This window comes from Thunnus albacares, chromosome 22 (genome assembly GCF_914725855.1).
Source record: "Thunnus albacares chromosome 22, fThuAlb1.1, whole genome shotgun sequence".
NCBI classification, from domain to species: domain Eukaryota; kingdom Metazoa; phylum Chordata; class Actinopteri; order Scombriformes; family Scombridae; genus Thunnus; species Thunnus albacares.
In genome coordinates this window covers 24,703,590-24,719,857 of record NC_058127.1, presented here as the reverse complement: position 1 = coordinate 24,719,857, position 16,268 = coordinate 24,703,590, and the positions used below count along the sequence as shown (strand labels likewise).

The following is a 16,268-nucleotide window of genomic DNA, read 5'->3' as shown; positions in this document are numbered from 1 at the left end:
TTCAGTGTCAGACACTGAAATGGACACTTCATTTATTGAAGTGCAAGCAAGATCATTGACACCTGATTCTGAAAATGAGTCCAGGGCACTTTCACCTGATTCACCCATACCTGAATTTAGGAAGGCTTTACTTCACCCAACTGTTTCAACTGCTGAATACAGATCCACATCACCTGAGTCAGTTTGTTATTCAGATATAGAATGTGATGATGGGCCATTTATATCAGAATCTGATGAAAATCAAGCTGCATCACCTGATTCAGTGGCATCTAGAGATGAATGCAGGGCCCTGTCACCTGATTCACCTATACCTCAATTTATGGCAAGGGTAGTCGAACGTTTTCCTTCATTTTTTGAGTTTAGATCAGCATCTCCTGAATCAGTTACATCAGATCTTGAGTACGCACCTTTAATTAACTTCCCACCTGATACTGAAGATAGACCACATTCTCCAGAGTCATTAGTATTAGAAGTTGAAGAGAGACCTCTATCACCTGATTCTGAATCAGAGTACAGGCCTTTCTCATCCACAACACTGATGTTAATGTCAAGTTTCAGATCACCCTCTCCTGAATCAACTGGCTCCCCAAATAAATTTAGAGCTCTCTCTCCAGACTCCCCAATTCCAGAGTTTAGACAGATGCTACGGGAGTCCATAAACACATACATGGAAAGTAGATCCTCGTCACCAGAGTCAGTGTCAGATTTGGAAGTGGAAATGGAATTACCTTTCTTGATGTTATTTGAGGACCGACCTTCATCTCCTGAGTCTTTAGCATCAGTCAGTAAATACAGGAGACTTTCACCTGATTCTCCTACACTTGAGTTCAGACTGGCTTTGCCAGTTCCATATGCTAATGTCAGTGGTTACAGGTCATTATCACCTGAATCAGTTGCGTCAGATATGGAATTTGCTCCATTGATGTCTCAGCTGTTTGAAGCTGAGGAGAGACCAGATTCTTCACAATCAGTCTGGTCTCTCTATGAATACCAGTGTTTGTCTCCAGACTCTCCAATACCCCAATACAACAATTTTGAAGCTACCACATTGACAGCAACGTATAGATCCACATCACCTGGATCAGTATATTCAGATGAGGATTTGGAGATAGATTTGTGTATCCCCTGGCTTTTTGAAGACAGAGCCGCATCTCCTTGTTCAATTGCATCCAAAGATGAATTTAGGCCTCTCTCACCAGACTCACCCATTCCTGAATTTACACAGGTGACACAAGACTCCTCTGTGTCACATGTGGACTTAAGGTCCCCTTCACCTGAATCATTGTTGTCAGATTTGGAAATGGAAATGGAATTATCTTTCCCAGTGTTTGTAGAAGACCGTCCATCATCTCCTGAGTTGTTAGCATCTCCATGTAAATACAGAAGACTTTCTCCTGATTCCCCCGTGCCTGACTTTAGACAGGCTTTACTAGAGACATATCCTGAGTTTAAAGCTTACAGACCATCATCACCTGAATCAGAAGCTTCAGAAATAGAATACGCTCCTTTGATTTCACAGGTATTTGATTTTGAGGACAGGGCAGAATCCTGTCAATCAGGGTTGTCTGATGTTAGATGTTTGTCTCCTGACTCTCCACTGCCCCAGTACACCATGAATGCACCCACTATATTAGGAATAAGATATAGATCCACATCACCTGAATCACTATGTTCAGTTGAGGATTTAGAGACAGAGTTGAGTATGTCCTGGCAATATGAGAACAGAGCAGCATCTCCAGGTTCAACTGCATCTAAAGATGAATTTAGACCTCTGTCACCAGACTCACCCATCCCTGAATTTATACAGGCACTACATGAGTCCACCATATCTCACATGGACTTTAGGTCCTCTTCACCTGAGTCAGTGTTGTCAGATTTGGAAATGGAATTACCTTTCCCAGCTTTCTTGGAAAGCAGACCTTCCTCTCCTGAATCTCGGGCATCAATTAGACTTTCTCCTGATTCCCCTGTACCTGACTTTATGCAACCAGTGTTTGGATTACCTGAGACAATTTTTGGATACAGGTCAACATCCCCTGAATCAACATGTTCAGATGTAGAATATATTGTTATAAGCCTGGGATCACTAGTTTATGATGACAGACCCTCTTCACCTGGCTCTGGAGATGAATACAAGGCTCTGTCACCAGACTCACCCATACCTGAATACAGACCAGCAATACCTGAACGTGTTATTGTGAATGTTGGATATAGATCACCATCCCCTGAGTCAATTGAATCAGATATTGAATATGTTTTGAGTGAGTTTTTGATGTCCATGAATTATGGTGTTGAGGATAGACCAGATTCTCCTGAATCAGTAGTATCAGAAGTACAAGAGAGGCCACTGTCAGTTGAATCCATGCCAGAGTACAAACCCTTGTCACATGAGTCCACCATATCTCACATGGACTTAAGGTCCTCTTCACCTGAGTCAGTGTTGTCAGATTTGGAAATGGATTTACCTTTCCCAGCTTTCTTGGAAAGCAGACCTTCCTCTCCTGAATCTCGGGCATCAATTAGACTTTCTCCTGATTCCCCTGTACCTGACTTTATGCAACCAGTGTTTGGATTACCTGAGACAATTTTTGGATACAGGTCAACATCCCCTGAATCAACATGTTCAGATGTAGAATATATTGTTATAAGCCTGGGATCACTAGTTTATGATGACAGACCCTCTTCACCTGGCTCTGGAGATGAATACAAGGCTCTGTCACCAGACTCACCCATACCTGAATACAGACCAGCAATACCTGAACGTGTTATTGTGAATGTTGGATATAGATCACCATCCCCTGAGTCAATTGAATCAGATATTGAATATGTTTTGAGTGAGTTTTTGATGTCCATGAATTATGGTGTTGAGGATAGGCCAGATTCTCCTGAATCAGTAGTATCAGAAGTACAAGAGAGGCCACTGTCAGTTGAATCCATGCCAGAGTACAAACCCTTGTCACCTGTGGCATTGATGTTACTTGAAAACATTAGATCAGTATCTCCAGAATCTACCCAATCACTTGATGAACACAGGGGATTGTCTCCAGACTCACCTCTTCCCTGGTTTACACAAAATGTTCTTGAGACTGCGACAGTAGAGATGCTTTATGGGTGTTCATCACCAGAATCAATATTGTCAGATATGGAATGTGGTTTGGCATATTCTGCTTCATTTGACATAGAGGTCACTGACAACAGGCCGCTATCACCTCAGTCAGAAAGATCAGATGATGAATGCCTCCCCCCTGAATCACCAATACCTGATTTTACGAAGACAATTGTAAAAAATGTTGTGACTGTGAGAGACATATCACCCACTGAATTTTCAGATTCTGATGATTTGTCACAAATCTTAGACCAGCTTTGTACAGATGATAGGTCAGCATCACCAGAGTCTATTGAATCAGATGAGGAAGAATTACTGTTGTCACCCAAATCATCAATAACTGTATTAAAAGTCCCAACTTCCACTGAAGCAACCACTGATAGCACTGTTTTATCCACAACAATGGCTCCTACCTTGCCTGAGGAATCAGCCATCATGGTAGCTGAGTATGACCTTGTTTATGACGCTGAGCTGTGGAAACTGATATCTCAACTTCGTGACCCACAGTATGTGGGAGAAACTTTCAGCAGTAAAACAGGGTTTATGCAATATGTTGGCAGCACAATACAATATGAAAGGAGTGTTACAGATGATGAACAAGATAATAAAGTAAAACAAAAAGATGAACAAGATGCTACTGCCACAGTATCCACCTCAGAGGTAACACACCAGTTTGCTACACCAGACACAGCTGTGGCTGATGATTGCTTTCTTCGCCCTTCAAGTGCACATGTCATATCTGACATTCCTGTTCCAGAGTCACCTTCACCAATAATTGAACACATGTGGTCTTCAGGAGAAGCTCCATACAGACAGAGCAAGTATACATTTGAAATACCTGCTACTGAGGCACTAACAGAGTCTGATAATGACTGGGTGGTTGTATCAGTTTCTGATACTGAGGATAATGATTTACGCTATTCACCAGAATCCTTGACAGAGTACAGACCCATGTCCCCTAATTCAGGCATGTTGGTAGGAGTAAGAACATCATCACCAGAATCTGTAACATCAGTCAATGAGTTTAGGCCGCTCTCACCAGATTCCCCCTTACTTGAATTTAGGAAGGCATTGCCAGATTGTGTAACATTTCTGAGATCTGATTCATCTTCACCTGAAACTCTAGCATCAGATATAGATTATATGCTACTGGATTTGGAATCTCACTTTCCAGAAAGCAGGCCATCATCTCCAGAATCCGCCCTGTCAGAGGATCAGAGTGAGGAAAACAGGCCTTTGTCATCTCAGTCAGTGCCTGAATACAGGCCTATGTCGCTGGAATCAGCCATGCAAATGGCTGACAAAAGGGCATCATCTCCAGAATCAATGCCTGAGTTCAATGAGAACAGGTCACTGTCTCCTGACTCTCCTGTCCCTCAGTTTACAGTATTATGTGAGGTGTGTACCACTACATATAGGTCATCATCACCTGAATCAATGGGTTCAGACTTAGAATGTGAGCTTATGGTAACATCATCAAGAGTCGCTGAGACTGAGAGACCATCCTCACCTGAATCCATATCATCTGTCAATGAGTTCAGACGACTATTGCCTGACTCACCAGTGCCTGAGTTTATGAGAATGTTGTCATCTTATTTTATGGATGCTCCCCCTGTTGATAGATCGTCTTCACCAGTGTCTTTCTCATCAGACTCTGAGTTTGTTGCATTACCTATTGATTGTTGGATCGACGATAGCCCGAGGCCACTGAGTCCTGAAACTGCTGAGTCAGAGGAGGAATTAGGCTTATGCTATGATTCTACAGATTGGTTTGTCTCTAAACTAGAATTTTTGAGTCATGTGACATCTCCTTTGTTACCTGAGCAGCCTTCCTCAATGCCTAATAAAAATCCAATGGCTGCATCACCATTACTAATTCAAACTAGTGAGACCAAGTCTGAAGATGGACATGTTGATCCTGACTGGCTAAAAATGGCAGAATCAGAATCAGAAGGATTTTCATACACAAAGCGGATGACGCATGGATCAGAAGCTGAAAGTACCTCAACTTTCCAAATCAATGATGGTGAGGAAAACTTCCAGAAAGAATTTTCTGGGAAGACAGCACCAGTTCAAGATGTAAAAAGAAAGGAAGAGAAGATTCTACACATCAGTGCTGGAGAGTTAAAGAGCGAGACAGCCTCTCATAGGGTAAGAGTGAGAGCATGGCAATTGCAGACTCACTGTACTTGTCTTGGATAAATTCATTAACATGCCACTTGGATGGAGGAAATCACTGCGTGTCTTGATAACTAATAACAAAATGGAGTGCAGTTAACCACTTAATGCTATATATACAATTTCTGTTTTTGTGTTGGTACTCATGTGAAATATATATGGAAAGCTAAGATTCTTGTGATTCAACTGATGCAAACCATTTAAAGATACAACCACAACAGCAGGTATAATCAACGCCTCTGTCAGACCACCAACAAACAAACAATTAAAAAATTCAGGCAACTCACCTATGAAGCCTCATATTACTCCACTAATCAATAAAACTCCAACAAAAACGGTCTTGTTACATTTGCAAAGGTCCAATTGATCCAATCCAGTAAAATATTTAGTCCAAAATACATTATTATCCGTGTTGAAAGGAACCGCCTGCCCCTCTTCTTTCATATAAAGACCAAATCAATTGGAACGGATTGTGCTGATGTCTGGTGCTTCATATAACCAATGAAATTCCGAAAATGACCATATGCAGTTTTAATGGGTTCTATGCCACAACAAGGAAATTATGCCACCATAGCACTTGTTTTGACTCTTTTATATGCACAAAGTTTAGTTTGAGGAAGGGAAAAAAGCACTATAATGTGTTTATGCTTCAGTCACTCTGAAGCAGGGGTCCTTTGGAGTCTCCAAATGGCCTTTTTTTGGAAAACACCTAGACATATCCCGAGCATTTGAACTCGGACAAGGTAAGGCTCAATAAAGTGGTCCCATTATGTTTTCCAGCTAATAATTCTCAGCCATAGGTCTGGTATCTGTTTGCAAAAAAATATTCAGGTGGAAATAAAAACCTTCTACTAATCTGTGTTCAGACTCAGACTTCTATTACTCAATGCCAATAGCACTTGCAGTGATTCTGACTGGTGTTACCTTTCAAAAGAGACCAAAACCATGCATGTACTTGCTCATGGGGGAAATGTTGGGTCTCTGTAAATTACAGAGTACAGTCTTGACCTGCTCTATGCAAAAAGTGCCCTGAGATAACTTTTGAATTGAATTTAATTGAATTGAATGTTCTCCAAATAGTTCAAGAACAGCTTTCAATTTACTTTGGGTATGCCTTGGATAGGTGTTTTAGGCTAATTTTACAGGAATGGCAGGAATTTGTGCAAATGTGTCAGGAATGTTACACTACTGAATTGAAATATTACTAATCACTCTTCTTTATTTGTCTAATGCTAAAGATGCATGTTTTGGCTTCACATACATTTTTACATTCTAAACCTAATGAGGTGTTGGCTGGATGGAAAATGACCTGTCACTGCACAGTGATACTAACCTGGTGAAAAATTGAGGCAATTTTAATGGTATATACCAACCTGTTCACTTTCAAGTTAACTTATTTAGATCATGTTGACATTCACTTACAGGCTCCTCTTCAGAGACTAGAGGAAACACAGTTTCAAACTGACGATGAGGTGCAACACAATCTGTTGTCTGCCACAACAGAGACACAAGACGTCAGTAGAATAGGTGTGCTGTTCACTGATGACAAGCCAATGAAATCAGTTCCCCTAGAGCTACCTGACCAGAACTCATATACAACCCACAGAACTGTTACTCCAGTTTTACCTGCATCTGAGACGACATCATGTCCAAAGTCGGGCAGATTGCATGGGTACTCCAACTGGGAGTTGTCCCCCAAGGAAGCACAATCCAGTGAGCTTTTCTCACCCATGTCAAGCCAATTTCTGGTGCCACCAGATTATGAAGCAGTATTTTCAGGGCACCAATCCCTGAGAGTTTCTGAATGTAGTCAAGCCTCCTCGAATGATTTGAGCCCTGTGTCTCCAGTGTTCAGTGACCCCATATCAGCTGAGGTTGTGACTGAAGCCAGCACCAAGGGAGAGTCTGAAACTGCTCAAGACTTCGAGTTTTCACCAGACTTTAACAGAGTCCTCTCAGAATTTGAGAAAACAGTCTCTGACTTTGAATCAGATGAACCAATGGTCCCACCAAAGCAACTGCATGAAGGGTCTGAATCTCCACAGCAATCTGATTCAGATCTGGAATTCTTCGACTGCAGACAAGCCTTCTCTGACAATTCTGAGCCAGAAGAAGTTAAACTGGAGCATGAGATGATCTATCATATATCCGAACCCCCATCCCCAATGCCTGGGAGTAGTCCTGTTACGGGTTTCCTGAGAGGGAGCACTCAATATACAGCTCACCCTTTCCTGAGGGTAGAGGATTACAAGCGCTTCTCTTCTGGCAGTGAAAGTCTTGGTGAATTTGCTTATGATTCAGAGGGTTCACGGGAGTGTCGAACAGAAGGTGACCTCCCCATGTGTGAAGAGCTTCCTTCCAGAGATCAGGCAGGGTACAATGATGATGACGACTTCCTGGGACGGGTAAGAGGTTGAGCATGAGCGCAATGCTGCACAGGCTGGTGTCTTGCCTGGTCAGACTTGTTGTGGTGGTGCTGCATTCGAGACTTGAGAAGATGAAACACACAAGTTTGTATTTTACAGACTAAATGTGTGCTTTGTGCATGAGTGCCTAAACCTTCAAGATAACAGAAATTTAACAACTTTGATGAGCTGCTTTATTAAATATTGCGTCATTGGTGACTGAAAAAGTTGTTTTTCAAAGGTAGTGTGATGTATTTGCAGTTCTTCATTTTGAAGTCAATAATGTTGACATTAACAACCTGCTGTGAACAGATTCTATAACATGAACATGAACCTTGTTCACATCCACACCTATTTGCATCTTTTGATTTCTGCTTTGTTGTTATTACCATCCTTGCAAGTTTATTTCAGTTGAAGGTTTTTGTGTAACTGTGCCTTCTCTTCATCTCACATCACTTATTATGTACAAATATTTTTTTACTTACCCATTCCATTTGTCTCTACATCAGTCTTTTTGGCAAGCCAACATAAAAGTGAGGTTAAGAGAAAAGAAGGAGCAGCCACTGCCTGCAGGTGTGTGCTGTAACTGTAACTGTATAGACCTGTTATATTGACCCATACTGGCTGTGTGCTGTCTCCCAGGAGATAGCAGAGGAGCTAGGGATGCTGTCCTCTGATAGCTCAGAGGAGGAGGTGCTGACCACCAGGGTGGTCCGACGCAGAGTTATCATTCAGGTAAACAAGCATGATGCAGCTGTGCAGCCCCAGTGCACTGTGGCGTGGTGTAGGATGAGTTAGTAGCAGAGATTTAGTGCTCCTTTGTGGGATTTCTTCATGTTACTCTTGGCATCCCTGGATATTCTAATGCCACAGAACATGCCCTAATTCCTACATTTGCTTGACACAGACGCATTGAAGGGTGGAGAAGGACCTCTAATCCACATTTATTTCTTTTTTTGTTTTTTCACACTCACCTACTTTTAATTTTGTCATGTCTGTGCCATTTTATTTGTTCTGTAATAGTAATAATAAAGATTTAATGTTGTTGTTCAAGCTATGATGTGCAGAATTCTAACATTTTTGACTCTCAAACTTTTCCACTTTTCCAATTTTCACCAGGATTGTCACTTTTTCTATGCCATGAAAATTATTTGAAAAATGCTATAATTGAAAAAATTCTACTCATAGGGGCTTCAATATAGACTGTAGATTGCAATCTTTGCTTGATATCTGTGTGGTTTATATCATATTTTATTCTCTGATGTAAACAACATGTTATTGCTTGTGCCCCTCTGTGCAGTAATATGTGAACTGACAGTGTGTTTGTTTCTTTTTAAAGGCGGACAATTTACCAGATATCCCACCACAGACTGTCACAGAGGAGAAGTACACAGATGAGCATGGGAACATGGTAGTTAAGAAGGTAAGGGAACATTCAAACAGGTCAACACAATCCAAATATTCCAAATTTACAATTAAAATCACAGTACTATTCCATAATTTAATGGCCTACTTAATAAAAACCAGGTTACAGTTTTTACAGAAAAGTTATTTCTGTCTGTCTTTCTGTCTTCAACATCAGATTACACGGAAGGTGATTCGCAAATATGTGTCAGCGGATGGCATGGAGACACAGGAAGTGACCGTTGAGGGCTCTCACCAGGAGACAGTGCAGATAGAGGAGGGAGACACTGTCTCCAAAGTGGTGAAGAGAACTGTTCTTCGCAGCGAGGGGGATCAGAAAGAGGTCGGTATCACCTACCTGCTACTTGGACATTGTTTTATTGAACTGTAATGGCTAGCACCATCATAACTGTGTTACTGGGTTTCCATTTTATGACTTGTACCTAGTCTATGTAGTTTATAAAAATTATGTATTGTTATTAATCCTTGTATGAAGGGCTGTGGTCTATAACTGCCATTGTTCATGCATGCATGATTCATTGCAACTATGAAACTGTACCTGCTATCATTAATGAAGGAAAGTTATTTTGCTGCATTCAAGAGTTCTATGAATGTCAAGAATGACATTCTGACTTGGAAAAATGCAAAGCTGTGGCGAGAATACCATGCATGAAATGCCCACAAAGTTTCCAAGAATTAGGTGAAACACACCCATGAAAATACCTGTGTGACATGTAGACAAACAATAAATAAACATTTGAAATGTAATGTTGCTCTGAGCTAAATGCGAACATCATCATGTGCACAATGACAATGCATGCTGATATTTAACTAGTAATTAGATTACCATGTTCACCATCTTAGTTTAATATGTTACCATGCTAACATTTTCTTATTAGCACTGAACAAAAGTCCTTGATATATTGAAATTTTGACCTGATGATGGCGCTAGATGAAATGTCAGGGTAGCACAATTATTACAATTCATCTTATGGGGAACATGAATGTCCAAATTTCATAGCAATTCATGTAACATTTGTCAAGATACTTTTGCCTGAACCAAAGGGGTCTGTCGACACTGTTATCAACACAATAGTCAGAAAGCCAAAAGCTAAGAATTAGTTGTCTCCTCAACTGTTAATACATAACAGTTGGGGTCTTGACATTGTGTTGTGTTCTCTTCAGTTGACCTTCTCAGAGCCCCTGGCCTTGGGCGCCACCACAGCGTCAGAGTTTGAGGTGGAGCCAGTGCAGGGTCGAAAAGTTAGCAAAGTTGTCAAGACAACGGTGGTGACAGGCGAGAGGATGGAGAAACAGATGGGAGACTCCTCGCTGGCTGCAGATCTTCCCTCAGCCAGAGAGGACTTTGAGAAGGTCAGTGTGTCCAAACTAGAACAAGAACTGATTTCACATTAGATATGTAGAAAATCATCTATTGGTGATGTTGAGCAGGTCTTGTCAGGTATCTAGTATTTGTCTTTCCTCTTTCCTCCTTCTGATCCTTCTCTCCTCCCTCGTTCTTTCTCCTCCAGGCATTGAGTTATGCTGGAGGCTTTGGGAAAGTGCTACTTCCTCATTTAGTAGAGAAAGAAATTGTGCAGGACGACGGTTCTGTGGTTAAAAGGTTGGAAGCATGGGATTGTGTAGAAATGACCACAAAGACATGCGTGTTTACTAAGAGGGCATTTTGTAGGTCAAGATGGAAGCATAGTGTGATTCAACAGCTGTATTGCCTAACCTTTAATGTTACAGGCCATTAAAATGTTGTGAATGTAAGTGATGGGAACATTGGCCAAATCTATGAAAATAAAGCCCAAGTAGTATGTATGTAAAATTATGTATTTAATGCTGGCAAAATTGCATGGTTTGCATTGAGTTTCTGAGACAACAATTAAGTTATAGACAGTTCACTCTTAACTTGGCTACTCTACTAATGTGGTTTAGGGTCACATGTAAATGTAAATTGTCTGAAAACCACATAAATAAGAGAGGCTCAATCAAAATGCTTGGAGTGCACCTATTTTATCTAATTGTAACATGGAAACATAACAATGGGTGAGGACTAAAAATCAGAGGGCATATATGGAAGTCTGAAGCTGCCATTTTTAAAAATAAACAATTTAATTGAATTCAAATTTCATTTTCCATTTGAGTGCACATGATGAATGATAAAATAAAAAATTTGATTTTGATGTTTGAAATGAAAAATTTCAATTTGATTTGATTTTCCATTTGATTTTCAGTTCAGTCTGTTTTTATTTTACACTATTTTCCCCAATGACCATTTTAGTTCATAATGCCTATTAATCACAAAAGTCTGTCTTGACTGATGAGAAGTGGTATTATGAAATAAAACTGAACTAAAACTAAAATTAAAACAGCTGCAATGAAAAAGTAACATTTCATAATTATATACTAGATTTTAAGAAATGTATTTCACAATTTTATGTTTATACAGTATATTTTGTGTATTTATTCATATGTTTTTTATTTCATAATGTTGTATGTATTTATTTATTTAAGATTTGTAGGCATCAAAAATAGAAAAAGTGTGTTTTGTTTTCATTTTGAGGTAGATAAATTGATACATTTTTAATTTCACTTTGAATTTCCCTTTTTTGTATTAAATTAAATAACTGAAGTCAAAAACTTATACAAGGAAAAAATTCACTATTATGGCAGTGTTGTGTTATAGCAGTGCTTTGGAGTATCCAGGACATTATTTGTTAATGGAGTTTTCATTTAATTCTGGCATTAATTATGCAATGTAATGTGCAATTTCAAACATTAAAATAATTAATGGGGAAAATGTTTTACCCATAAACAATATGTTACAAAAATTATAATGAAAATTAATGGGATTTTTCTGTTTTATTTTTTGATTACATCATGTGCACATAAACTATAAATTAAATTTCTATTTGATTTAATGACGCTATTTTAATATTGGCAGCCCTGGACTTCCATAGAAAGAGAGCATGACTATTGTACTGAAGTCATTCTTGGTTTATTTAATGGAGTAAAGCCTGGTCTGCCAGGGTTAGGGTGGTAGACATGGTCAGTGACTGACAGTCCATCAGAGTTAGCTGGGATGTGGTGTAACTGTTCTTCTTTGGTTCCTCTCCTTTGTCCCTCCACTCTGCAGAAGCCAGATGCGTAAGTCGCGAACCCAGAAGAGGACTGTGGTGAGGGATGCCCAGGGGAAGCACGTGCACCTGGAGCGTCTGGACGACACCCCAGACGCCCTGCAGCCCGACGCACTGCAGCAGCACCTGCACCGACTTCTTCAACACTACTGCGAGGACAACCAGGAGAAGGAAGATGATACGGATGATGACAGAGAAGATGAGAAGGAGGAGGAGGAGGAGCGTTTTGACTGAGCAGCTGCTTCCCTACATCTTCCACTGAAGCCTTTGGTGACGTACTCTTCCTCAGATCATGATGTTCCAGATCCCTTTCTTGTTATCCTCGCTGATCACTGGATTGTTTTTTTTCTGTCTTCTTCTTTTTGTGGAATAATGGAACAGTATTTCTGTGCTTTATTTTGTGTTTCATTTGCTCCTTTTGTGACCAAAGATAGCACCCCTCATTTTTCGGATGAATTTTTTTTTCCGGTGTTACCCATGTTTTTACCTTTTGGCTGCTGTGGTGTGATTAAGGTACGACGCACCAAAGGTGGATCCAAGTCAAGGGGGCATCTTGGACGTTCGCCTCATGCACGGGCCTCTTCGTGAAGAACTCTTGTAAACATTTGTACATAGAGGAGATGAAAAAATCATGCTTGGACTGGGAAAAAAAAAAGTTAAAAAAAAAAATTCAAAGCATTTAATACATTAGCCCACCTAAACCTGCTGTACATGCACCGATTCAGCTGGAGAATGGCCACGGTACAGATGAGATTAATGTTACATAGGAGTGAATGAGTGTATCATCATGGACTCTTTACAGCCAAACATCAACCTGTTGATCTGTTTACAAAGAGGTGTGCACCTTTAGGCTGTGTGATCACACCTTTTGTCTTCCCATCATGCATCTGCTCTTTTTTTAGTTTATGTGTCTGTCCTGCTAACGTGTGTCGTGCATTCACATTTTATCCGTCACAGAGCTGCCACCTCTGTGTGTGTATATACAACGTGTCATTTGAAAGAAAGTAGTGATGAGGAATGTTTTCTGATGCAGATCGAGCACTTACCCCGCTGTCCTCATAACTCTTAAGCTGTGTTTCACCTTCACACGTGCTGCTCCTCACCTTAAACTGCAGCACTCACATGATTGTCCTCCATCAAGCCTTTTAAAGGATTAGACCTATATTTTTCTTCTTACTGTCAACGAACCACATGAAAAGACACAATCCAACAATGAATTGATCTACTTACAAGTATTGTGTGTGTGTTCAAAGTCTGATATATCTTATTAATATGTCTTATTATTGCTGTAGACCTTTGTTGTTGTCCAAAAACACTAACACATCAGAGAGCCACACCGCTGCACTGGCTCACATGTTCTCTCATGAGGTACATTTTCAATTCTCTGATTTTGAAAACACTACAAACCGCTGTTTTATCATGGGACAAATAAGTCAACGTGAGGTGTAATATTATTAACAATTTTTAGATTTTATTTATGCTGATGAATTGTTTTGTTAAAATTAGTAGACGTGTGTTAACCTAAAGGGGCACTTCACATGTTTCACATGTCAGTCTACTTATCAGCCCAAGAAAACTGTTGTATGATGTCTCAATATTGACAAGTCTGATAAAATGACCCTGATGATGTCATGGTGATGTCATCAGGGTGATCTCAGCTTGTCCTTGGAGACTAAATTATAACAGAAAGCCTGCGTTATAAAGCGTGAGTTAAAGTGTGTAGTGTGAGTGTGAGTTAAAGTGTGAATAAAGTGTGGAGTTAAAGGGTTGTTTACAGAGCAGTGTGTAATGATGCTATTGACTTGCATTATGGGAAATGTAGGATGAAGGATTTTTTGGAGTTTAACCCATACTAGGGACTAAAAGTCAGGATGTCTCTTCTCACTTCTCCTGACAATTTTGAAATTTGTGTTGTGTTTTCTAACTTTTAAGTTTCCTAACTTTCTAGAAGTGCAATATAAAATGTAGTGTGAGTGTCCCTTTAAGACCTGATCAACAAAGGAACCAAAAAACATCCTTTGAAACATTTGCTAAAAACTACAGTGAGCAGCTGTTTTAGGAAATTACAGAGCCTTTTTAAAAATAAAACTACTAGCTGTTTTTAAAGATTGACATCTTCAGCAGGAACCGATGAGCATGGAGCTGAGAATCACAGACTGTGTAGGAAAGGAGAAAACTATTGAGAGACAGACTAACACATTATTGATTTGGTCTTTTTATGGGTTTTGTTGACAGAAAGAAAAATATAGAATAACAATCTGATCCTTTAAGATTGTAGTCTCCACACAGAACAGATGCTTTGCTTTAACTTTTGTCTTGTTATCACTGCTATCAAAGGATCAACACATCATCTTAATTTCTGAGCACAGGTTGACTTCCACATACGTACAGACCCTCTGCTTATCAGTTATCACACATACTTCCTTATTTATTTATTGCTGTCTGTTTGTGATCCCTGTAAACTCCGGCGTTTGAAGCTGAGAGTGGTGTGTGTGTGTGTGTGTGTGTGTGTGTGTGTGTGTGTGTGTTTGAATGTGTTCTAAACCTAAAAGTAATGACAATTTTTTTTTTTTTTTTTGCCATTGTAGACAAACAGGATTCAGTTTGAAAGTTGGTAGAAACATGTTGAGACTGATGAAGTGTGTTTGGTGTTCATCTACAGTTCACACTTTATCTATGTAACAATACAATCCCACACGTTGCCATTTACTTTGAGTGTGATCCAATGGAAGAATAAAAGAAATGTCAAAAAGAGACCACCGATTTGATAACTGAGCATCTTGTTTCCATGGTGATAACAATATATACATATAACAGTGCTATTATCTATGCGGGCATGTATGAGTTTATCAAATTATTACTAAAAAAAAATAAACCTGAAACGCTAACAAGGCATAGCAGCTGCAGTGTGTACATGGCAGACAAATAAAACTGTACATGTGTCAAATGTGAAGTGATGTGGTTCTTTCAAACAGCAGCTGAAAGCAGCCGGAGGTGATTCTCAGACTTCAGTGAAGTGTTGAGCAGTGCAGGAGCGTCAGAGGTAAAACGTTTGGTTGATATTTCACTATAAAACTTCAACAGAGTTTATTCAAAGTGAGAAAAATGAGATTTATGCAAATAAATAACCGAACTGAACACAAAACAAACTGAGCTGGTGAACAGTTCAAAGCAGGAGGCTCTGTGGTTGGAATTTAGTGACAGTATTTTACTGTTACAGCTAGTTATTAGTTCAGCAGTTATTTTGCACGGAAAACTGGCAAATTAACTGAATTAAACTTAAAAAATAATTAGAAATGTTGTGACACAAATGACAATGACACAAAACTATAAATTCCTTCATTATATATCAGTGGAGGCTGGTCCATAGAGGCAGAGGAGGTTGATCCTCCTATTTTTTGAGAGGCAAAAGGGAGATCAAAATATAAAAAAGAATATTTGGTTGAAATAAACCATTACCAAATCTCAGTATTTATAAAGTATTTTTTCTCTCTTCTTTGGAAAAAATCCATTATTGAAATTCTGTTTAAAATACTTCAACAGTGACACCTGGTGCCTGCTGACCCCCGCAGGGCGGGATCTCTTACATTGGACTCAATGTATTTCATTTTTTTTCATGCTAATCTGTGATTGGCCATGACATGTAAAATGATGCTCCAAGGGAGGCTGTCCTCCCCGCAGTCTGTGGTCCTCCCTAACCAATCAACAACCAGAATGCGATATTGACATCGAGTTGGTCCAATGATAGTTTCCAGGATTCATCTTCAATTCTCTCCACTGTAAAGCAGAGTAGCAGCAGTAGATAGCTCCTTGCGTTAGCTAACGCAACAGTTAGCTTGTTGTAACAGCCTGAAAGCCTCTTTATACATCCATGGAAGGACTGTTAAAGACTGTTGTTAAGCTAACGGGAGAAATTATCTGGACTATGAAGCGGAGGAGCAGAAAGACGCCGCCGGGGAGGCTGGAGAGAGAAGCAACCGGAGAAACAACCAGGAGAGTTAGCTTGTTTGTCATTGTTGCTAATGATAT

General features: G+C 39.8%; 1 protein-coding gene across 3 annotated transcripts in view; it reads left to right on the top strand.

The window, feature by feature from the left end:
* The window catches only part of ank2b (ankyrin 2b, neuronal), a 149,456-nt gene extending 134,270 nt beyond the window's left edge, over window positions 1–15,186 (top strand). For all 3 annotated transcript variants that reach the window (XM_044341039.1, XM_044341040.1, XM_044341038.1), the window contains 6 exons: window positions 8,332–8,424; window positions 9,029–9,112; window positions 9,272–9,436; window positions 10,279–10,467; window positions 10,626–10,717; window positions 12,239–15,186. In XM_044341039.1, coding sequence (XP_044196974.1) covers window positions 8,332–8,424; window positions 9,029–9,112; window positions 9,272–9,436; window positions 10,279–10,467; window positions 10,626–10,717; window positions 12,239–12,473 — 858 coding nt within the window. In that variant the 3' untranslated portion in view covers window positions 12,474–15,186. The remainder of the gene's footprint in view (window positions 1–8,331; window positions 8,425–9,028; window positions 9,113–9,271; window positions 9,437–10,278; window positions 10,468–10,625; window positions 10,718–12,238) is intronic.
* Window positions 15,187–16,268: the final 1,082 nt, after the last annotated feature.